The sequence below is a fragment of the Athalia rosae genome, chromosome 2 (genome assembly GCF_917208135.1).
Source record: "Athalia rosae chromosome 2, iyAthRosa1.1, whole genome shotgun sequence".
NCBI lineage: Eukaryota > Metazoa > Arthropoda > Insecta > Hymenoptera > Athaliidae > Athalia > Athalia rosae.
This window is the reverse complement of record NC_064027.1, coordinates 10,672,974-10,696,484: the sequence shown is the minus strand read 5'-3', so window position 1 is coordinate 10,696,484 and position 23,511 is coordinate 10,672,974. Positions and strand designations below refer to the sequence as shown.

The window sequence follows — 23,511 nt, the reverse complement described above, 5'->3', positions numbered from 1 at the left end:
CTTAATTATTCTTATATTTCAAGAAAGATTTTCAGTGCCGAGATGTCGAAGGGGTATAAAATGTGTGCCGTCTAGGCGATAATGATAATTAATAGTTGACTCATTTAAGAATCCGATAATACTTCCTAATTTTCGCGAAATTTCGTCTACGTTTCAACATACATACAATATATATACAATTCCACGATAATCCTTACTCGCGCAAATAACAGTATATCATGATACTTAAATAATTTTCAAAACAGTGGTTTTCTGAAGATACCTCATCTTAGCGTGCCATTGAACCTTCAGGATAAGAAAGAGCAGCGGATAAACTTACAAGTTCTTTTGGAGATCGGTCGAAATTCTGCCGGTGGCTCGACACTCCTAAAATTTTCTTTTGGAGAAAGGTATTTCACTTATTCGCTTGGTTATTCTCATGGTGGTAATCGAAGAGGGTAAGGCTACGAGCGAGAAATCGAATCGTCTACTTTAACCCTTCGACTATACACTTCATTTTCACGCCTTTGATGAACCGAAAGGTAGTTCAGGTGTTCAAAGTATTCAAAGACTCCTGAAGACTCGAATGAAAAACGGATTGCTTCTTAAAGTTCTTCATCATACTAGGAGGGGTTGGTAGAAACTGAATGTTAAAAAATTGAGAACTTCCAAACCTCAAATCTTTTCCGTAAACAACAAAACGTTTTCGTTTTTGTAATTCTGTTTGAACTCATAAAAGTTGAGCCTTTATTTTAACTGAAAAAATACGAAACAATCTCAATCTGTTGCAGAGGCACTCATATTACTTGAAAAAAGGCGATGAGATAAAGTGTACGCCAAAAAAAAGGATCCCTAAATCTCAGCGTTCCAGTCATGCTGGTTTTTCGAATACGTTGAGCGTATGTCGAATTCGCAATTTGGAAGAATAACGAACATTATACAGGGTGAGTCACACCAAATGTCGAGAATGGGAGGGACTTGACAGGCACTAGGCCCCGCCCCTTCAGCCAATCAACAACTCAAAGGGGCGGGGCCTCGTGCCTGTCAAGTCCCTCCCATTCTCGACACTTGGAGTGACTCACTCTGTATGAAAAATTACCAACATATCTTGTCACAGGATACGGATGAAAAAACCTTCTTGTAGATTTCAACGTAAAACTGTTTGACGGATGTCGTTCAGGCGTTCAGTTTTCATCAATTTTTAAAACCTGGACGTTTTTTTGTGGCCGTCCTGTATACCCATCGCGTGCTTTCGGAATCCGGGAACCCGCGATGGGTATGATAAGGATAATTAATAGCTGACTTATTTAAGAATCCGATAATACTTCCTCATTTTCGCGAAATTTCGTCTACGATTCACATACATACAATGTTTATACAATTCTACGATAATCCTCACTCGTGCAAATAACAGTATATCATGATACTTAAATAACAATCAGATAAATGAAAATGAAATTCAATAATTTATTAAAACCAGTTTTCATCAAATGCATAAAGCACGAAGAAATCAAGCACGAAGCGTAAAGGTTTCTTCTAGCTCCGATGTAGTGGAGAGTATCGAATGTTCACTCTCTGTGTCCACTCCAATAATCTTCAAGCCTGGGAAATTCTCTCGCTTTGGTACTCATCCTGCTCTGAAAAAGCATCGTAATGTCACAAACTCACGTATATCGGATGTTTAAAAAATTCAACTCGACTTGAAATACGCGGTGATCTGTATCGAAGCATTATACAAAGACAGCCAGACATTCAAATTATTCAAAAGATGATGACTTTAATTTTTGCTGTTTTCTTTTCTATCCAAGTACTAACACGATTAATTTTTCGCGCTTATCCAATAATTCGCTGTTACACGAACGTGTGATATGCGGATATATCTGTCTTTCTATTTTTAAGTCAGCAGGAACGGGGGAGAGAATTTTTCGGATCTCAACGGAAAATTGTCGATGCTGAAGTAGTGTGGGTCTAACCGGAAGTTATCGGAAGTGGTTATAATACAACTGGAAGAGAGCGGTCTGGAACTGATGTAGACCCCGGAATCGTAATTGCCAATCCTGCATTGACTTGAACACAACCTCAAGGTTTGAAAATCTGATGTTATCGATGGTAAAATTTCAGCGTCATACCTAATGCGGATAACAATTCACAATAGAATATTAAATCGGTAGATTTTCGTCACGAGATCCCTACGTATGTAGTCGCCTCACGTACACGTACATACGGTAAATAGCGCAGAAGCCAAGAGCATGAGTTCTAGGAATTATTGAAATTCTGGGGAGAATGCATGTGAAAAATGCAGGCTGCGCCCATCGAGCGTCGTCATCTTTTCATCGAGATGTCGAGTAAGGTTGCTCGGTTGTACGTGCAGCGTCTTTTTGTGTATTCTTACCGGCCGTTATCAGTGCGGATGATGCGACTGGGGGTCAGAATCCTCAGTGGCAAAAAGATAAATGATAGTATTTACGTGAATCCCAGCAAGATGAAATTCCTCTACCCACTTGCCGTTGACTAATTGCAGCCTTTCTCCTCAACCCTGCCCTCTTTTCCGGCTTTACCCTCGACCTCCTCGAATCCACCCGAACGAACAACCCGGCTGCAGACTTACCTCTTCTTACTTGGCACTCACTGCAATAGTTTATGTACGCACGGAAGCTAGGCAGCGGAGAGGAAAGGTGAAAAGCCCGTTTTAAGTTCGTTCTGTCGGTAGAAAATATTTCACTTTTATATACCCGCATTTTTCTGTAGCAGAAAAATTAACGATCGCTATAGTTGGAACGGGAAGAACGTGCCTTGTGAACGAGAAATAAAATTACGAAGATGTCGCTGCACCAGCTGTTCGGTTTACATTCGATAATATTAGCTATTTACGTTCCAAATTGAAAATTATCACCTCCTTTTTCTCTTCCTTCGAATGAAAAATTAACAGAGTAACATACCAACGGAAAATAAATTTCCAATCGCCGTGAACACAGCGACAGGATATTTTTTTTCTCGTCGTAACAGCCGTGTGTCAGCGAAATCGCTGATGAGAAATTATTTTTACTGATGAACTCTCAGCAATAGAGTATTTAAGAAATTGATTGAGTAATTTCAAAATAATTTTCTTTCGAAAAGTGAACTATCAAAATATTGGATGGATCTATTCGTTTCCAGAAATTTACAGGTAATGGCGATGGTTCGAACGAACGTTTTCTGGGTATCCAAAAGGAAAGTTATTTTATTACTGTAAAGATCATTTGTAGACTTCGAAGTCCATATCAGGCTGATCACACCGTATATTGGAACCGAACTGAAATGTAACTATATTACGAGATAAGCTGATATGACAGGACAAGCATTTGGCGAAGCGGCAACCAATTGAAGATATAGGAGGAAACGTCCGACCATACTCAGGCCCCACTACGTGGGCTCCGTTTCAGCGTGAGGCTAGATGAATTTGTGGAATTGTGGGGTGTATCTTGGTCCGTCGAACCCGCGTGAGAATTAACCGTGCCCTGAAGCCGGAGTTGATAAAGGTGGAATTCCAAAAATATATCATATATTATCGCACCATTTTATCAAGAGTTATCGTGTCGAGGATCTCATATACAAGTTAAAGACGTTATGATCTCTGCCATAAATTCTCAACATTATAATACAACACGTAGGAGTTTCGGCAGCAGTTTATTCGAGAGTTTGTTATACGTTCGGAACGTCACCCTCCCTTCACATGTAAATTATACCTCGACAAGATTTATTTTCAACCCGACTCGGAGGCGCGCTATTGATTTCCGGAGAAAAAATTACTTCCAACTAACAATAAGCTATTCAATAACACTTTACAAGAACTCGCCGTTTCTCTACTGCACATTAGCTTGTCGCGTTTCGATATATCTGCTGGTCACGGCATTTGTCTCAGTTTTCTAGCTTTCATTTTTTACCCTCTGTAGCTCGTGTATCGTGATGAATATAGTCTAAAAACGTGACTTAACTACCGCACGAAACCATCGTACTTCGAACCCAAGTGCAAGTGCATAATTCATCCGAATCATTATACTATTAACATAAATTATGATTCAATTTTCAAAAAGTTTGGTACAAACGTTGCACAGTTTCATGAATGAAATGACATGTAAATGAAACATCTAACTGCGATTTTTACATTTTGCGAACCACTTCAGTTTACAATTGCATTCACCTCCGACATGTTTCTGGCTATTTATATTTTCGTCTTTAACAATTGGAACTTTTTATGACGCAGAACTAATAATAAGACTGACAGGATAATATGCGCCTACAAGCGTTTGTAATTGTAAATTTAACTGGTTTCGTCTAGATATAATCGTATAGCAATTATTATTTACCCCTCTGCGTACAGAATAATTTATTCGGGTGTTCGCAATGATACAACTCAACGATTATGGCTACAGTATATTGATTTATTTGAACGTCTTCGCTTTACAATTAGATCGATAAATGGAGAATGCAGGTCATCCTAGCGACGAACTGCGATGTCACATCTTATCTGTAGTAAAATAAATTCCGACCACAGTGTCGACATGATTATGAGGAATGAAAGGTGCATTTATTAATAAAACAATATCCTACATAGGATATGGATGGTTAATGGTTGCAATAATATGGAAGTATGTATTGTGAGTCATACTTGGCCGACAATGTTCCAGAAAACAGAAACAAAACAAAAATCCAAAATATGTCATTGTCTCCCCTAAATTATCTCTAATGTAAGTATCAGAATACACATTACTTCGGAACGCAACCGGTTCTTTACCATCATTTTCACGCACTACGAATAATATAGGTATGGAAACCTGTTTATAGTATAGTTTTAGTCTCTTTAACCTCTCTTTGATGACTGGCAACAGTACGGCAATCGCCTATTCGTTCTTTTGCATGAATTTTCTCATGCCTCGCCAACTTTGGTTTAGTGACAAAAGCCTTGTTACAGATAGTACAGGCATAAGGTTTCTCGCCAGTATGTACTCTTTGATGTATTCTTAAATGTCCTGATTCGAAATACGATTTGGAGCATATTTTACATTTAAATTTTTTTTCCCCGATATGATAGTTCAAATGCCGGTTCAGTTCTGGACGTGAAAGAAACGAGGTCTGACACAAATGACAAGGATATTCTCGTTTACCTGAATGCACCTGTACATGTCTGGCCAATTCTGAATTAGTGTAATAACTTTTACCGCACGTCTCACAAACGTACCTACTTCCTAATACGTGTCGTCTCATATGCATTTTCAAGGATTGCACGTTTATAAAATTTTTATTACAAATATTACAAGTGGACGGAGCATCGCTATGAATACCTTCGTGGTATTTGAGTTCGGATTTCTTGATAAAACCCTTACCACATATAAGGCAAACGAAGACTTTGTCTCCGGTATGACTTCTTTCGTGTTCTTTTTTCAGCGCATTAGTAATAAATGCTTTATCACAAAAAGTACATTTAAAGGGCTTTATACCAAGATGTCTTCTGAGATGTAAAGTATGTTCATGTTTGTGTGTAAACGTCTTGCTGCACTGCGTGCAGGGAAAATTACCGGAAGGTCGAGACTTTACGTGATCCGTTGCATACTCTTCTACGCAATAAAAAACGTCGGATGTAGAATCAGTATCATTATTCACTCCTAAATTCAGTGCTAAAGCCACTAAGTCATTATCGGAATTGAATTTCTCTCGAGTGCTGTTTTCAATGCTTCCGTCAGTAGTTATTTCAATTATATCATCTATGGGAGCATGTTCGACCATGTCAAGCTCTAAGCTATCATGCAAGGGTGTTTCTGAATAGATTGCATTATCCTTTGAGGTTTCCAACACGTATTGATAATTACCATGACGAACATTATCAATATCATCAGTATTGTCTACTTCTTTTTCCGCTTCACCAGAATTTGGCTCAGCCTTAATACCATCCAGATTTCTACCATCATTAAAGTGTTCAATAATGTGGTTTTTCAGATCTGGTAGAGTCTCAAAAACCTCAAAACATAATTGGCAGCTTATGGACGTTGTGTACACGTCCAAATCTTCGCTGTCTCCTGCATGAGCCATTAGAAGGTGATCTTTTAACCGAGCATTGCTCAAGAACATTTCATTACAAACGTTGCAAGTGTACACCCTCTGAACTTGAGGTTCTGCACGCAGAGACTGAACGTTTTCGGAACCTAACAATTGCCTTATCCCCTCCAAATCATCCAACTCCAAGGTGCTCTCATTCTCTCCAGACGCTTCACATGCAATTGGATCATCTTCCTTCTCAGTGTTTGACAAATACTCGTCTTTAATTTCATTCGAGTCGCCTAGATTCTCAATCTCCTTGGAATCGTCAATACTACATATATTCAACATGTGACTGCCATCTTCGGATTGTACCAGAATAACGTTAATGGCAGATGGATCTATGTCAGAGTTTGGTAGATTATTCTGCAACAGGAACTGTTCTAGATCCATGTTTTCCTCTTCATTTGCAAATTCCATATTTTGATCGGAACATTCTTGTTTTATGATCTGTTTCTCACACTTTTCAGCCTGCACCGTTTCCAAACGGTTTCGTAATGTGCGGTCAGAAATCTCCACAAGTAGTCGAAAATTGTACGACTTTTCCACCTGATGGCGGCATTGGTGACAAATGAGTGCTGGTAAGCCATCGCCCTTGTGAATCTAAGAAAATGTCAAGGTCTTGAATCCATCTTACAGTACTAAAAAATGAATGTTACATTTAACCCCAAACTGTAAATCGTCCTAGTTACTCGTATACACGATGTTTTAACGATTGTATCAACAAATGAGTTGGGCAAATAGAAATAAATTGTGCACGCAGGAATCCGGAAAAGCTTCTTTGAGAGGTTAGGACTTAGGAATCTAGACTTCCATTTGTGCTATACACTACTTGCATCTTAGATGATTGTGATCTCCAAAAGTAAATAAATTATTATAATTCATAAGAGTATGTACGTCGAATTGTATTCCGATTTTATTGTAACGTCGCGTACGTAAAATTAATCATACCATATCTGAATAAATACAAAGTCAAATGTTATTCGTATTTTCAAAGAAACTCCGGTATGCCAAAACTTCAAGTAAGTTCCATGAACCGTTAAATTATTTGTGTACTTCATACAAGCAGATCCGAGGGGGTGTATTCTTGTGCGCGGTGTAGTGTGGAGTGTGGAGTATGGTATGTGCTCAATGGTATGTGGTATGGTGGGTTGGGTATACGATAACAAGATAAGATGGCGGCATAAATGCTGAAACGCAAGAGTTGCGTTCGCTCATCAAAGAACAGAAGTGAACGTGGCCGCACCCACCTGCACACGTGCAATAGTAGCGATTCTTTGAGCAAGGGAACAATCGCCCTCCTCGGCATCCAAAGTTCGAAAAATAGGTGCCATAACCCCGTCCTGCTTCAAGCAAAGCCGGCATATATCACTGAATCGTCGATGGAACGCTTCTCCCGTCGCCATAATATAGGAAAAACTGAGGACTTCTGGGTTGAGCTGTATGCTCAATGACGCGCAGTAGTGATCTTTAATTTTGTCTGTCACTCGTCGAGAATTGACAACGAATTTCATTGTTTCTTAAAATTGTAATCCACCCAATGTTATCGTGCATGCATTGTTATTCTATCATCAATCAGGATAAAAATAATAAAACATAAATCAAACGAAGTAAATACATTTCATCACGAGCCAGACGCATGCGCAGCTTCTGTTTGTGAACTATACCAGTATAGTTCTGTGGTTTCGCCCCTCGCCCTTCAAAATTGGCACTGTAGGCTATGGCATGGCTATGGCACTGATAATCGGCGTGTGTAGGCCTGATAGTGAATGGCCAGTTAGAGCGTCTTCTCTGAACAGTGTTTATGCTTCATGGATACCGCTCGACGCTTTGCTCGTGCTGCGCTCGCTCGTTAGCACGAGCAGACCCGTACAGTGTGGTCGAGGCATCTTTGCAAAAATTGTCGGAGTACGACCTTTGTAAATTCTTGTAAAATTTCGCCAGTGCTTGAAGCATTCTGCAGTAAAATCATTGAGTAAAATGACCTGAGCAAAGACGATCATGCTGACTAAGCACGAAACTCGGTCTTCCCATATTCAGAACCTTTTTCTTTCACTTCATCTTTATTGGTTGCAAATCTCAACAAGTGGCTATGTAATATTTGTTTTTTACCAGTTTGTTGTTCTCTCAATTATTTGGAATTCTCACCTGCGAAACGTTGCTCTTTTTTCTATGATAACTATTCGACAATATGTGCATCGACACATTGCAGTTGATTGAATCAGAGAAGACACCAACGCGCTGTCTTATTTCACACTACTCAGTTTTGTCGGAGCTAGTAAGTATGTTGATGCACTACCAGGTGGCGCCTAAATCTTCTTTCAGGGTGAAGCCCCTAGCCCATGTATCAGTGCCCTCGTTGAGTGTAGATAGGTAACTCAACCGTGCCCAGCCTATGCCTCCCATGTATTGGTGCCCTAGCCGGTGGCCCTAGCCAATGCCAAGTTCAGTGGCCTAGCAACTTGTGCGGCTCTACCGAAAATCAAAGAAGTCCTTCTTCAAGTCCTTTCTCAAGTCCTTCATGTACGGCTCATAGCAATCCTGTTCCCAGTGTGCATGTACCATATTCATAATACCATACGTATATTTCGTACTAAACAGATCCGTAGGTCAGAGCAAGTCTGCCGGATTAGCGCTTTCTCTATTTGTTCCTTCCTGATAGCTGCAATGACAAGGTTATGACCACCGGTCATAACAGTGACATCGTGATTTACCAATTGGTTTACTGGCTGCCCACATTTATCAACAAGTTAAATCACGAAACTGCACTTGAAAACTGATGACAGCATATCTGTGTGTTTGATTTCTTGCGTTAAACCCAATGATATCGCAGGAATGAACATCACAAGAATCATTCACTGGCTATTTGTGATACTTATTAGTTGTTTTGCATACTTCGATTACGGAGAATGCGTTGTACCACTGATCCCCATAGCAGTCGGTGGTGTTGCCAGTATTGCAAGTTACATGGCGAGATGCTACTTCAAAGAATGCTGCACAGACGAGTACATCCCAGCTAATTTTTCTAGTAAGTTAAAATTGCTATCAGTAAAGGGAATACCATGACAATGGTGAACAATTAATCAATGAAAATGCCTTTCATTTGTAAATTAAAGAACTAGTAAGAGTTTGTTTGTAATCCAAATACTGAAAAAGTTGATCAATTTTATTGTAGAGTTGGAAACTGCACTGAAGACTGAGGTCTATGGGCAACATCTGGCACATCAGACTGTACTGAATGCATTAAAAGGTCATTTTCGTACAACTGAACCAAAAAAGGCTTTGGTCATGAGTTTTCATGGTTTACCAGGAATTGGAAAAAACTATGTGGCAAATTTCATCACAGATGCACTTTATAAAAAAGGGGCAGAAAGTCAATATGTTCATTTCTACAAAGGGCGCTTAAACTTTCCTTCGGATGAGAAGGTCGAAGAATACAAGGTAGATACATTTGATCTAAATTTTATTAATCAGTTATACTGCTTTTATTTGTTTCTATAAAGTTTACTTGAGAAAGTTATTCATTGTACAGTTGAAAGCTTGTTAGTGAACCCAAAAGTGTACAGGCTCTTATTGAAAGACATTATTAAAAAACAAAGCATTTATCAATAGAATGGCATTTAAAATTAGATTTGATACAGGAATGGATTCAGAAAGAACTATTAACCCACCTTCGTACATGCCAGCGCTCACTCTTCATCTTTGATGAAGTTGATAAAATACCAGAAGGTGTGCTGAATGCATTGGTGCCATTCTTGGACTATCATCCAATGATTCCTGGCATCAACCCAACTGGGGCAATATTTATATTCTTATCAAACACTGGTGGTACTCTAATCGCACAACGGCTAATCAAACTATGGAAAGATGGGAAAAAACGGGAAGAAACTGAGTTACAAGATTTTGAAAATCTACTGGCAAGGGGAGCATTTAATGAGAAAGGTGGCTTTCACAAATGTGAAACAATTGAAGTAAGCCTCATTGATTATTACATACCTTTCTTACCACTCGAAGAAGTTCACGTACGGGCCTGTATAATAGACGCTTTTCGAAGAAGAGAAGTTGAGCCATCTGATGCAATGATTGCCGAAGGCCTATCACATGTTACGTTTGGACCAGATACACCGAATATTTACTCAACTGCTGGTTGTAAGAGATTAGATCACAAAATCTCTCTTATTATTCAACGGGACCAGATTCTGCAAAAGCTAAAAGATTCGAACTAAAATCGAATCAGAATAAGAATGACTACAATAAAAAAAACCACAATTTCAGCTGAATATCAAATACCGGAAAACTATGGTATAGGTTGAACATGTTTTCAAGTTAACACAGTTGATTAAATTAATATTTTTATTACAATAGAATGATTACGCTATCAGTGCTCTTAATATTCGAGTGGGTGGTAACACTTCAAAATATTCAATAGTTCACGGCTCTGAAATATGATAGTTAATGAAAAAATACTGTTATTTTTTTTATTCTTCGTGTATGCAAAACTACTTTGGTAAGAAAAAGATTAATAAATTATTCATTGGTAATGGAACAATCAGTCATGTTTATGTGATTGCCTTTCAGCCTGTTTCAAATCACGAATAGTTTTTTTTGCAGATTTGCATGGTTTCGATGAACATTAAGCAAAGTAAGGTCAATGTTGATAAAATTATACATGTAGGAATGTTGGATAACAATTTGTTAAACAGAGAGTTTATTAATTATTAATTATTGGCACAATTTGAGAACGGATCTCGTACGTTAAAAATATTATATATATATGTATATATATACATATCTATATATATACCTCTGTATTATAATAGTCATAATGATAGCAACATGTATAATTGTACATATTATATATAATTATATATAATAATAATAAAATATATCGAAAACTCAGTGTAATAAGACAAAAACTGTGAATAGATTGATTCTCTTTTTGTAAAAATAGAACTATGATTTAAGTATAAGATCGAACTCTGTTTCGTTAATAGTAAAATGACAATCAGCATTTACCTTTTGAAAGTTGTTATCATTACTTCATAATTCTTTTAAATATAAACCTCCGGAATAGTCGTCATCGCTGCTGCAAAACATAGTCATCAAATTATTCATTACCAAGTCTACATGACATTACAAAGGTACGCCCACTTATCAACTATATAATTATACGTATTTATATATAATATACCCGACGTTCGTAGTATCACTGTTCACAACAGCAAATGATTTGAATAAAATTTTCACATTGTTAGTCAGAACGTAGGTTAATACGTTTATGGTCATTTTACAATTAAAAATATACATATAATGGCAGACATTTATCATGTGATTACAAGAGTTTGACAACAGTAAGTCAAGTTTTATGCCAATAAAACGACTACATGCTGAATCGAAAACGTAAACATAATTTTGTTACTGACGTAGTATATTAATTAAGCTTTATTACCAATTAATTCAATTTCTTATATTACCAGGAATTTCAAATGACACTTAAGAAGAAAACGATTTATCAACAGTCTTATGATATACAATAACTCTAAACCAAACTTGTATGCAGTTATTGTACTGTTACACTGAGAATTCAGATATTGATTATCCATAGAATTGATTTGAATTATTGGAATCTAATCTTCGGCAACATATTCTTTTGGGAAAAATCCCACTTGATTACCTATTTTACCTTTCCACCAGCCCTTAGCATCTCCTTCCTTACTGAGCACCACTACTCTGTAGCCTTGACGCAGACTCAACTGATTGGATTGTTCTGCTTTAAAGTCAAACAGTGCCTTGGCTAACACCCGTCTGAAAGGCCATAGTAATCGCTGATCCAAACTATCGAAATTTTCCCCTAGTGAAGCTCGTTCATAGTGCTCGACTAAATCGACAACACTCTTGAAATAACGCGACTCGCTGAGATAAAATAGTGGAGCACCTTCTACGTCTCGTTTAAACACTTTTATATGCTTCACGGCTCCATCTGCCCTGGAATAATAATACAGGTAACAATTGGGCACGAGAATATATTCATTTCGATACTGATTTTTTACAGTTACCGGCAAACTACTTACTTGATGCTAAGCGCATATTTAGTTTCGTGTTCTAGGCGAGGCTGGTCTAAATTTCGAACTCGTAACATGTAGGTACCGTCTTCTCGATGTTCTAACTTCAGATCTGCCACTTTTCTCTCCATGCCACCCACAAACCATAGTTTCGTAGATAACGCACGTTCACAAGGCGAAGGTGGCGGCGGGGGTGGAGAAGGTGGTGTGGGCATGCATCGGCCGGAATAAGTGATACATTGTTTGTGCACCGCGTAATGACACTCTGAGCATCTATACCCCTGAAAACATTCCAACTATTCAACCATCATGGTTGTTTGCAGGTAGAATCCTACAGATGCAAGTCTCTGTGATAAATCAATGATCATTTAGCTATGATTGCATACCATTCACTTATTGTAATAGATTTTCGCTGGGGCAAGAGTACCTACCGCTCATAGTTATCATTGTTACTGAATCATACCTGGAAGATTCGTCCCTTCAGAAATTTTCCACAATGCTGACAGGAGATCGCGGTGTCGAAAGTGGTTAATCGAAATTTATGATCGGTGGATTTACATGCGGCCGGATTAACATTGTCCATCGCATCTCGAAGGGCTTTAATCCATGTTTGCTTCTGATCGTCAGTCCGAGCATATAAAGTATACGCCGTTTGACCTTGTTTGTGTACCAAGAGCCATTGAAAAGACCATCGAGCATCTCGTCCTAAGGTACGTCTTTCAATACGGTCCTCTAATCTATAGTCGTCTAGGCGCAATGTTTCCTTGTAGCAATACTGATCTCCCCTTCCAGCCTTGCAAATTACTACAGCTTGTTCAAACACGAATGCCCATCTTGCTTTACTCCGCTGATCGTCATGTGGTTTGACCTGTTAGAAAAAGCAAATTTTTATTTTGAGCACGGATTAAAATCCAAACAACTTTGAAATTTCCAAACCTTTAGCTCTCCGTCTTTCAGTAAACGTCCAAAGGCCTCGAGTTTTACATTTGCAGCATCCCAGTCTACAATAGAAGCTTGAATATCCCGAATGATTTCTATTGTGTCCGAGTCGCGTTTCACCTCATTTATGTATTGTGCTACGTCAACCATGGCTTCTCTGGCTTTTTCAAGTTGGCGACGATGGTCAATCCAATCTCGTGGTGCTTCTTCCACTAATTTTTCCAACAATAAATGATACTTCAGAACTCTTTGCATTGGAACTGATAATATGTCACGGAGTTTAAATTTTCCGTCGTTAGCTTCCTTCTGGCATCGCTAAAAATTACACATTGACCTGTGATTTCTCATTTACTTATGAAAAGTATCTCATACTTTTCATAACATTCAACTTGATCTCATATACTGGTACAAGATCATGAAACTTACAATTACTTCTTGATTGATCAGTTCATTTCTAGCACAAACATCTTGCACAGTATTTCGGGCAGCAGTCAGGTTGGCACAATAGTCTCCATAAATCAAAAATTTTTGCCGCCAGTCAAGAAAGACTTGTCCTAGTTCTGCCCCATGACGTGCTTTACGTAACTGACTGTGAAAGCCTGAATGAATTTCAGAGAGCTCTTTTATGCCGAAAAAAATCCGTGCAGACTCTTCAGGATGCAGGATTGATGCCAGGGGCCGAGCAAAATGCTTCAGTAAACTTCCCAGCACTTCTGAATAGTTGTGCTCAGTTTCGACTAGCTCTTTGACAACATATTCGTACTTTTCACCCCCAGTCGCTGCCACCCCCTAAACATTCACAAAATTAGAACGATGAGTAAGAATTTTGTGAAAATCCTTATAATGAATGTTCACAGTAAGAAGGGACCAACAAATATGAAAAGATATTTTGTATACATGCGTATTTAATGCTCTACTATTGTGAGCTTTGTATGCAATAAATTATATCATTATAAAATATGTGCTGCCAAAAAAATAAGTGTGACTTTGACAACAAGCAACTAATTGCAATGTGTAAATAAAACTTAGACCTTTCGTGAAAGATCACCCATTTTTGCATTGTAGTTTCTTCTATGCAAAAGTTATGTTAGGATGTGTTAGCATGTTTTGATGGCTAATTTTCAGCAATAGACGGTTGATAATTCTCATTTACTTTAATGTTTTTTTGATCAGACTACCGCTTGTAATTAAAGGTTTTGCTAATAAGAAATAAATAAAAACCTGTGTGATACTCGGAGGCGGAGGCAGGCGTGAGCTACAGAGGTCCTGGTAGATTTCTTCGTTTTGAGCATGGGTGCAGTAATCTCCATACCCATCTTCTTCTACAGCATCGTCGCTATGCCCCCCAACACCCGCCTCTTCACCTTCTCGTCTTCTAAACCGTCTGCGTCGGCCCTCGTCCTCCCGCCTTCCATACAAAAACACAAATAGCCATGCATCTAACTAATTGCAACAAAAATCTGACAAATCATTAAATTAAACTCTAAACTACTAATTTTTTGAGCGAGAAATTAAATCAAACTTATCCGCTGATACACAATAACGAGCTGATAGAAGTTGGGGTGTGCAACTAAAATAAGAATGTTGGGTGGCGATCAGTATAGTTAAGAAATGAGAAGTTTATAGTTGCGACCAAAACGTGATACAAATGGATATTTGAATTCAAATACAGAGTGATGTTATTATCTGATTCGAATGTACAAAAAACATATTATTTCAAAAAAATAACTGTGACAATTTTTCAATGTCAGCCTCGATAGAAATTTCAGAAGGTGGTATGCTGAGAATAACAGATGCAGTATATTTTCAAATAGCTCCAAGTAACCATAAGTATGTATGCGAAATCTAATTTTTTCTTCTATTTCTAGCAACGTGTACGCCTCTGATATTATAAATCAATCCAAAGAACCGTAAGTTGAGAATGGAGAGGGAAAACAAAGATTGGAGCATTCTATAGCACATTGCTGGCCTGCCATGTATATAAAAAATTCTGTTGCATGGAAGAAGATAAGATCAGCAACAGTCTAGCTTACATGGTTTGGAATTTTATGAATTAATTTTCGGAGCAATACTGATTCACCTATTCTTGCATAAATTATTTGGAATGGACCACCCTCTGAATAGTCTGCTGCAAAGTGAATTCTCTACAGTATATGAAATTTCATACAACATTGCAAGCTAAAAAAAAACAAGAACAAAGCTCTTCAAACGAAATCTCAAATTCAAATTTTACTGAATAAGTTAGGTTGTATGTAAATTATGCCGCAACACTTTGTACATGGATAAGAACGACATATACCTCCTTTGTGGAAGGCCAGTCGTGTTGAGGGGTGGTTGAAAAGCACAGTAGTTCCTGATAAACTTGGGACTCACCTAGGTCCACCCCCCTAGGTTTTATGGTAAACGCCACCACTGCTGCCGTGGGGCTAAACCCATTAACAATTATTATCAGAAAGATATTAATACTAGAGGAAGTTATGTGAACTATATGGTGGGCTGCTTACTGTTATCATATTATAAGCTGACTTTTTGCTGAACAATCTAAAGAACTTGAACCAGCATGATCAAGAAATTAGGGACTCATTGTGATATTGAATAATCTTGAACTGAGTTGGTCATAGAGTGGTTGATAAATGAAAACTATACAGTACACATCACAGTATCAGCTTCAACAAATTAGAATTTATGTTATATTTATTGAATATTTAATGAATTAGGCCAATGAAATTGAAATATTTTTAATATCATAATGAGACTAGTATCTGCAAGGAACAATCAAAGTTTTTGCATGGTTACTTGGACAGTATGGTTATTTGTCTAGCAATTGCCCAGAGACTGTAGAAACAAATTACATATTCGGACTATCTCTTACATGTTATATATGCGTTGTACAGCTAGACTAGCTAGACATTGTTTTTGATATAAAGACAATATGACTCGCTGGCAAAAGACAGGAGACTGGTACAAATTTTCTCTGTAATAACGTCACATAAGTATCTATCTATTTTCTTACCACTGCTCTTTTGTCATCAAAATCTCTAAAATTTTGTGCAAGAGCTTCATTAAAAATAACAAATAACTGAAAATTACTCACCCAACGCCTGCGCTTTGCAAATCTTTGTAAATATCTTCTTGTGCATGATCTCTTCCAATGTAAAAACCCCTAGAACAAAATTTTTACTGATATATTTATGGGAAAGATTCAGAGAAATCCTGGGTGTAATATGTGTACACCCTGATCCAATGATTTTGCCTTCCAAATAGTGGTACGATTTGGAAAGAAAAGATCACAATTAATAGATGAATTACAGATATTTTCTTCATCATCTATACTTTGATCATAAACGTCTAGAGCTAGAGCTTGATGAAAATAAAACAGCACTACAGTATTGTTATATACTCACTCAATTCCTTTACGTCTTAGTCGTGGGCAGATTGATAGAGCTGAGAGGGTGCACAGTACACGATGAAAATTGGACAAATCGAATAGCATCGATGGTTCAAATAGCTCAGAGTCAGCCAGGCCAAAAACTGATGAGCACGCTGAGAGGAATATCTTGATGTTGCGGAGGCAAAGAAACTGCGCAAGCTGGGGCTTCTGGTTGACATCTTTCATATCAACACAACCAGGATCCACTGCGTTTAGCAAATTGCATAACAAGACACCGTCACGAAGGGTGTACGCTAGGTCGAAAGCGGTAGCACTTGGCCAGTTGGCTTTGTGGTCACTCCGCAGTGCCCCGCACCTTGTCAACCACTTCGCACATTCGTGCCACCCGTTGCTGGCGTCGGCTCCACCGTCACCAGAACTCATCTTGATAATCACTTTCGATTTGCACCCACAAAACTATGATCTCACACTGTTAACGTTCCAAGAAAAGTTTGCTTTGAGTATCGCTCTCCATCGTTACCCGAGGTCTCACTCGTATGTAGATGAATTTAGAATGCGTGATTCATTGTTTGTTTATCTAGTGGCTATCACCATTTTGATAAATAGAACTTTCGTCATACACAGTACTTTCTGTACAATCAATGTATATTGTGACGTCTAGCCTGGCCAACGCCATTCTGTACGCCACGGTCTGGTTCGTCGTAGTTCTTTACCTAGACGTGACGACTCTGTGGCAGCGGTGCTCGATCGATTTTCAAACTCTCGGCCAAACCGGGAATTACAATTCAACAGTTTGTCCAGCTGAAGATTTTGGGGATTCACCAGTGTTGTTAATTGACTGGTCTACACACACACTTATATTCAAGATTTCAGCCAATCACTAGAGTTTTACAACCTTCTACATATGCACTCTAAGATCAAGTATATTTAAAATTTCAGCCAATCACCAGATTTTTACTTGTTGCTTCGTAATTTAAAACTTTAGTCAACGATTATAGCGATAACGTAAAGGTAGGTACGAACATTATTGTTCAAACTCATTATTTCAAGGGATTCGATGAAAAATTTAATAATACTTATGTGTAGTCATAATAAAAGACATGTCGTTTTTTTAATTTTATTTTTTATTGCTATAATACAATTTGATTGTTGTGTAAAATCTGTTAAAATATGCTAGAAATACTTATGCTTTATTATTCGGGAGTAAAAAACATATAAGTATAGCACAGTAGAACAGAACAACAACCCTATCATGAACATTAGATATTATGTAATATTATTACATCTGCTAATAGATATAACTTAGTTATAAAAATATGGTGGTGTAATAGGTTCAAAAATATCTTAGTTTACTTATATAGTAGTTAATACTAATAAAACTCAGTACTTTTTACAAGTTACAAGGTATAACAAATTCTATTATAATAATTATGGGAGGATTGTAACTTATATATAGTTATTTGCGGACTATATTTAGTATATTTATTCTAATATTTTAACACAGAGTTATGGTGCGTCAAGTAGAACAGCTGGCATTTAATTTTGAACACATTTCATTGGTCCAACAAGATCAGTTACGTAAATATATTGTACGTATTGATCAATTTCGATTATTACTTTTTTCTGTAGCCTGCACTTATTGTATGAATAGTTTGGCAAAGTCAGAATTACATATTTCATACTGAAATAAACTAATCTATAAGTCAATTGTTCATTAATTGATTTTGTTCTGGTTTGCTAGCCTAACAAGTGACACCTTCTCTGCCTTTCCTTGTCACACGTAATATGTCCCACAGGTAATCGTGGTATGGTTGAAATGTACGAAACGATCTAAGAAACTCAATTGATACTGGTCGTTATTAATCGAAGATAGATCTCTTAATCGGCGTAAACGAACAATAATTATGCAACGTGGCCATTAGTATAAATTTTTGTATAAATCACAAGGAGTTATGCACCCTACAGGCATTCTTAAATGCTACTAGACAGGAATAGATAATCGATTTGAGAATCCCAACACGACGGGTAATAATGTTGGGTTCACTAATTCGATCGCATTGTAATTTTGCTACAAGTACCACGATCTGAAGCGTGTGTGACATACGGCGTATTTAATGAATTGCTTTCACTTAGACTTGATTGGTTGGAATGGAGGATTCTAGTAGCACCATTGTGTAATCAAATATTGCATTTTGAATAGTTGCAACTATACCAGATGCAATATCAAATTACAAAATGCGTGAAAAATTATGAATAATAAAGATGTAAACTAAGTTGATTATCGTATGTGGACCATCTTACAAAAGTAACAATAGTAATGAGATACTAGCTAACTTATGAATCATAAAAATATGTAAAAACAGTTTGTACAAAATCGAGAGAAAAGCTAATTATAAAGATATTTTTATAGAATATAAGTAAATAAGATAAAAGAATATTTACAATTTTTGACAATGTAAACTTATTCTGAGTAATTTTTACCAGATTCTTCTCCAACAGTTTTCATGTATTTTTATAGAATATACTCAGCAAATAAATTATGGTTTCCTCCAAACCCATAATTGAATAGATCTATTTTGTTGCAACAATTTTCTGATATACTCATTATGTATGCTGCTTGATCTTATCACCAATATGCTACATAAACTCGGCTGGCTTTGGTAGTCAAAAATCAGAGAATTCAATTACTGTCGTCAAACATGAGCTTAGACACACGAGATATTATCACTAAATAATTATTCAAGATGCACATTCATCAATACACAAGCATTTGGAAGACAAAGCATGAAGGATAGAAAAAAAAAAGTAATGAAGAAGAAAGGCAACAACAGAAAACGATGTGGAATGTTTGTATGGAATATTATGTTAGAAGGCAGTAATCGTTTCTCTGGCGATCGGCTATCTGCACAATTACCTCATTTGCGTATCTTACAATAATTGATATTACTTATTAATTATTAATCATAAAGGCCATTTGGAAACTGCATTTTCTCAAATGCATAATTTAGTAATTTATCTACGTTTGTTAACTACAGTATCAAAGGCACAATTCTGATATTTTACTAATAATGGGGCGATCGCTGTCAACCAAGACACTAAACGTCCAATGTTCTAGACGATTAGACACAAAGTATAAAATTTCGCGTACGATACGAATAGCCCATATTTTTTTTAGATTATCAATCTGCTACCCGCAACTGTGCCCTCAACTTGTATGGATATTAAATAAAATATATATATTATACTAAATTACCGGAATTGATTATTAGTATAAATGGTCTCTCATTGTTTATTTACAATACTATTGTAATAGCAAGGTTGTGTTCCCTAATTATTGTCTGTCTGGTCTTCACTCTGGCAAGTCGAAGGCACCATTATATTGAGCTGAACTTTGAAATACAATAATGTGATCGTTATAAAAAATATAATAGCTATGAACCATTTTCATGTCAATCGTTTAGTTAGTGTATAGAGAGGCACAATGGGTGTGAGTACGTAGTAGCATAGTATGTTTTAAGTCTCTACTCTGCTTATATATAGTCATGGTCGTGCTTACCCTCCAAATCATGATTAATATCTTTCAATAACCTTCACAGTATCTGTGTTATACTTATACAGATACGTATATTTTGTTTCACACAGCAGTCCCAAAATTTGTGTTTCGAGTGCTGCTGCTAAACTTACTTAACGCTAATCACAGTGCTATTTTTTTTTGTCAGGTATGCAAAAAGATAGCCATACAATTCCACAGATCACTCTAGTCACTGGTTTCAACAGCGTTTTCACTTGGGGGATTGCGCGCACTTCTAAAATAACGGTTGCACCTAAGGATATTCTTCTCATATGTAAATAGCTTCGGACCCCTTATTTTGGTGTTGCGCTCCACCGGTGGCGTACGCATTAGGGGAGGCCATGCACTCAGACCAATCGCTGTTTGAATGCGGTGAGCTGGACGACCAGTGTCCAGGGCTTTCCGGAGAGGGGGTAGGAAAGCTTTCTGGAGCTTGCATCAAATGTTGCGGCGTCACGTCTGGTCCAGAGTGGTGCGATGGTGGCGTCAAGTACTGATAATATTGCTGGGTCTGTTGTTGCTGTTGCTGCTGTTGTTGCTGCGCACTCTGCTGTTGCTGTTGCTGCTGTTGCTGCTGTTGTTGCTGCTGCTGTTGCTGTTGCTGCTGTTGTTGCTGTTGAATTTGCTGTTGCGTCTGCTGCATCTGTTGTTGTCCAGTGGAATAGGGGATATTTTCAAAGTCAAATCCAACCGGCGGCATACCGCCATGCTTTTGATGAGTCGCTTGTCGCATGGCAGCGATATGAGTAGGTGAAGTAGGAAGCGAGGGCCTGCTCTTAGCTGGGGACGGGGAGCCCATGTAGCTCGCTTGAGGTGACAGGGTCATGTTTGATTGCACGGAGTGCGGCGGAGATTGATTACTGTACGGAGGCGAAAGAGTGTTCACCATACCCTGAGCTTGCCGCTGATGCGGGGCTAGTAACTGATCGTGAAAATTAGGGGGAAGCCCATAGTTGGCAGTGAAAGTGTCCAGTCCAAGTTGCTGTAGCCCTTGCATTGATTGACCTTTGATGCAATCCTCGTAGGAAGGCGGCTGTTTCCCTGTTTGCGTGTGGCCGACCAGTGGTAATGCATTGCTGTACAGGCTAGCGCTGTCATAAGGGCTGGGTAAATTTCCCTCGGCTCCCTCCGCCCCCTGAGGGATTTCCTGGTTTGGGGGCTGCGCACCACGTTTTGCCGTTGGCTTCTTGACCGAAGGTTTTCGCCTGACCGCAACAGCTCCTTCTGATTCTGGACTGTTCGGGTTTCCCGCTGCTCCAGCCTTCGTTCTCTTCTTCGATTTTGATTGCTTTGGCGCAGATCCGATGACTGTTGGATGTGTGATGAGTTGCGGATGGTTCGGAGACCCTGGAATTGGAGGAAAAAAATGTTTGTCATACAATAAATTTCACGCAATCGCCACTAATGAAAACCGATAACACAATGATCTTGCCTCTGTACGTACCCATGAGGGGGCCGTTTGGTATGACGGACACCATCTGCGGTGATCTTGGAACGTGCTCGTCAAGTAGCCTGACGATATCGTGGTGCAATCTTTCACTCGCAACGTCGCGAGGAAGTCTGTCCATGTGATCGGTAATTTCCCGATTCGCGAATGTGTCGAGCAATGCCTTGCAGGCTTCAAAGCTGCCCTCCCTGGCAGCGAGGAAAAGCGGGGTCTCGTCCTTGTCATCCTGGGCGTCTCTGTTCGCCCCGTGTACGAGAAGTATGTTAACTGCATCCACATTATTAACAGCGGCTGCCCAATGGAGTGCAGTCTTTCCGCTATTATCTGCTGCGTTTATGTCAGCGTCAGCGTTAATAAGATCTTCTACCATTCCTTCAGTGGCGAGACGAGCCGCCAGAATTAAGGGAGTCGTTCCATCGTGCATACGAGCATTCAAATTCGTAGCTCGGTTCCGAAGGAGGATTTGAAATACACCCATGGCATCGGCCGCGACCGCAGAGTGTAACGGAGTTCTACCGGTGTTATCCTGCGAATTTGCTTCTGCTCCAGCATCGAGTAATCGCTTTGCTGCATCGGCTCTTGCGTATCTTGCTGCAAGATGCAGAGACGTTTCCCCGCTCTTGTCTGTAGTCGCATTGAGGTCAGCACCTTGAGCAACTAAATCAGCTATGACCGCAGCTGTCCCTTCGTTTTCATCTTCTTCTTCGCCAGTGTCCAACCCACCCCCGCGCACCGCAGCAACCATTAATGGTGTCATCCCACAGGGTCCTCTGGCGTCTACATCCTGTCCATGTTCCAGGCTGGGCGGCGTGAGAACCCCAGCTTCGGGTCTGGACCTGATTTCTGCAGCGTCCAAATGCTGCTGGGTCCACATCCTTGGCTCGGTTTCCTCATAATCGGTGATAGCCGTATGGTCGCTAGCGTAGCCTGGTTCGATGGCTCGCATGCGTTTAGAGGGTGGCAAGTCAGACTCGTCGTCGGACCACTGCTGAGCACGCCCGTTTCCGATGTCGAGGTCCATGCAATTAACTGATGGTTGCTTATTGAGATTTCGCATTTCCTGTCCATCGGGACAACGTCTTCTGGATCTGCGCCTTTGTCCGCTACCGCTGTTGGTTCTCAGAAAGCCTTCGGGGAACCACGTAACTCCGACGGCCCGTTTTCGCTGGGCAGTGACTAGTACACCGACCAGAAGACCCGCGAGAAGCACTAGTACGATCCCGATGAATACGTACTTGAAATTTGTGGGCGTATCCGCGTACGCGGGTTCTTGTGGCCCCACGACTCCGCGGACCTGTTCAATGGGGAAGTTCCTCGACAAGGAATGTTTAGATGCGGTAGCTGCTAGGTATTCGGCTGCCTCAGTAGCCGAGGGGAAGCATACAGCACCAGACATGACGGTGCACTTCCGGTTGTCGATTTCAAGATAGGCGATAACTCCGCTTTGATTATCCGTGTAGATCGCCGTAGGCCGTCCAAAGATGTTAGTTTGTAATCCTGGCTCACCACGATCTCTTTTCCAAGGATATATCATGTCATTTCCAAGCTCATCTTGTTTTACGCGAAGCGTAGTTCTCAGCTGATGTCCCATGTCTCGTAAGAAGGCGACGATGTTTGATCGGAAGGTCTGCATGTCCATTAGTACTACCACGGATATCACACCCTCGGCTAATGACGGGGGCTCACCCTCGCAGTCAAGTCCATCCCAGTTACACTCCTCGTTATTGCAACCGTAATCGCAGTGGCCATTGGCATAATGTTTACGGCAGTAAGCATCGTAGATCGGACTGTAAAAAGGATAGGATTTTCAGTTCTAATTTTATAATTCGCAAATACGTTCGGTCGGTCAATTTTTCGGTCTTCAAGTATGAGAAGTAAGTTTGGTGAAAAGCCGAGAGATGACGTGCAAGCGGAATTGAGTGTGGGAGAGTGGGGGAGAGAAAGGAGTCAGTTGACGGCCAGACAGGCACCGAGTAAGATGGCTGGGCTTCGTGTATTGAGGGTATTAATTGTTTCTTTTCCAAAATAAAATTATACTTCTAATGAAAAC

The 23,511-nt window shown here is 39.2% G+C and overlaps 4 protein-coding genes across 9 annotated transcripts in view; 1 reads left to right on the top strand and 3 right to left on the bottom strand.

The window, feature by feature from the left end:
* Positions 1-4,379: 4,379 nt before the first annotated feature.
* Positions 4,380-8,327, bottom strand: LOC105684360 (zinc finger protein 665-like). 3 transcript variants are annotated; one of them, XM_048650946.1, is made up of 3 exons: positions 8,200-8,327; positions 7,302-7,940; positions 4,380-6,654 (listed from the first exon to the last, which is right to left on the bottom strand). In XM_048650946.1, the coding sequence occupies exons 2-3, from the start codon at positions 7,563-7,565 to the stop codon at positions 4,798-4,800; spliced, it is 2,121 nt and encodes a 706-aa protein (XP_048506903.1). In that variant the 5' UTR covers positions 7,566-7,940; positions 8,200-8,327; the 3' UTR covers positions 4,380-4,797. The 3 variants fall into 3 exon arrangements, with proteins under 3 accessions (XP_048506903.1, XP_012253078.2, XP_012253087.2); XM_012397655.3 differs by having other exon boundaries at positions 7,302-8,298; XM_012397664.3 differs by lacking the exon at positions 8,200-8,327 and having other exon boundaries at positions 7,003-7,444.
* On the top strand, positions 8,289-10,425 carry LOC105684367 (torsin-1A). Its single transcript, XM_012397678.3, has 3 exons — positions 8,289-9,079; positions 9,227-9,492; positions 9,693-10,425. The coding sequence occupies exons 1-3, from the start codon at positions 8,887-8,889 to the stop codon at positions 10,275-10,277; spliced, it is 1,044 nt and encodes a 347-aa protein (XP_012253101.2). The 5' UTR covers positions 8,289-8,886; the 3' UTR covers positions 10,278-10,425.
* Positions 10,426-11,226: 801 nt separating this feature from the next.
* LOC105684347 (protein vav) lies at positions 11,227-17,161 on the bottom strand. Of its 2 annotated transcripts, none has more exons than XM_012397642.3 (8): positions 16,457-17,161; positions 16,147-16,215; positions 15,352-15,478; positions 13,479-13,841; positions 13,050-13,367; positions 12,577-12,981; positions 12,123-12,394; positions 11,227-12,036 (listed from the first exon to the last, which is right to left on the bottom strand). In XM_012397642.3, exons 1-8 carry the CDS (start codon positions 16,864-16,866, stop codon positions 11,679-11,681), a joined length of 2,322 nt encoding a protein of 773 aa, XP_012253065.1. In that variant the 5' UTR covers positions 16,867-17,161; the 3' UTR covers positions 11,227-11,678. The 2 variants fall into 2 exon arrangements, with proteins under 2 accessions (XP_012253065.1, XP_012253057.1); XM_012397634.3 differs by lacking the exon at positions 15,352-15,478 and adding an exon at positions 14,274-14,460 and having other exon boundaries at positions 16,457-17,159.
* A 607-nt stretch (positions 17,162-17,768) lies between these two features.
* LOC105684218 (neurogenic locus Notch protein) overlaps positions 17,769-23,511 on the bottom strand; it is a 166,468-nt gene continuing 160,725 nt past the window's right edge. For 2 of the 3 annotated variants that reach the window (XM_048650944.1, XM_048650945.1), the window contains 2 exons: positions 21,447-23,248; positions 17,769-21,361 (listed from right to left, as the gene is read on the bottom strand). In XM_048650944.1, coding sequence (XP_048506901.1) covers positions 20,283-21,361; positions 21,447-23,248 — 2,881 coding nt within the window. In that variant the 3' untranslated portion in view covers positions 17,769-20,282. The remainder of the gene's footprint in view (positions 21,362-21,446; positions 23,249-23,511) is intronic. The other variant, XM_012397407.3, reaches the window with a different exon arrangement.

Bases quoted from the DNA above. Each gene is read 5' to 3' on its own strand.
- LOC105684360 (XM_048650946.1), bottom strand. From the start codon at position 7,565: ATGAAATTCGTTGTCAATTCTCGACGAGTGACAGACAAAATTAAAGAT. The intron at 6,655-7,301 runs GTGGGTGCGGCC...ACATTTTCTTAG, and splicing joins CTACTATTGCACGTGTGCAG to ATTCACAAGGGCGATGGCTT.
- LOC105684347 (XM_012397634.3), bottom strand. From the start codon at position 16,866: ATGAGTTCTGGTGACGGTGGAGCCGACGCCAGCAACGGGTGGCACGAA. The intron at 16,216-16,456 runs GTGAGTATATAA...ATTTTGTTCTAG, and splicing joins CTAAGACGTAAAGGAATTGA to GGGTTTTTACATTGGAAGAG. The intron at 13,368-13,478 runs GTAAGTTTCATG...TGTAATTTTTAG, and splicing joins TGATCAATCAAGAAGTAATT to CGATGCCAGAAGGAAGCTAA.
- LOC105684367 (XM_012397678.3), top strand. From the start codon at position 8,887: ATGAACATCACAAGAATCATTCACTGGCTATTTGTGATACTTATTAGT. The intron at 9,080-9,226 runs GTAAGTTAAAAT...ATTTTATTGTAG, and splicing joins CATCCCAGCTAATTTTTCTA to AGTTGGAAACTGCACTGAAG. The intron at 9,493-9,692 runs GTAGATACATTT...GATTTGATACAG, and splicing joins AGAAGGTCGAAGAATACAAG to GAATGGATTCAGAAAGAACT.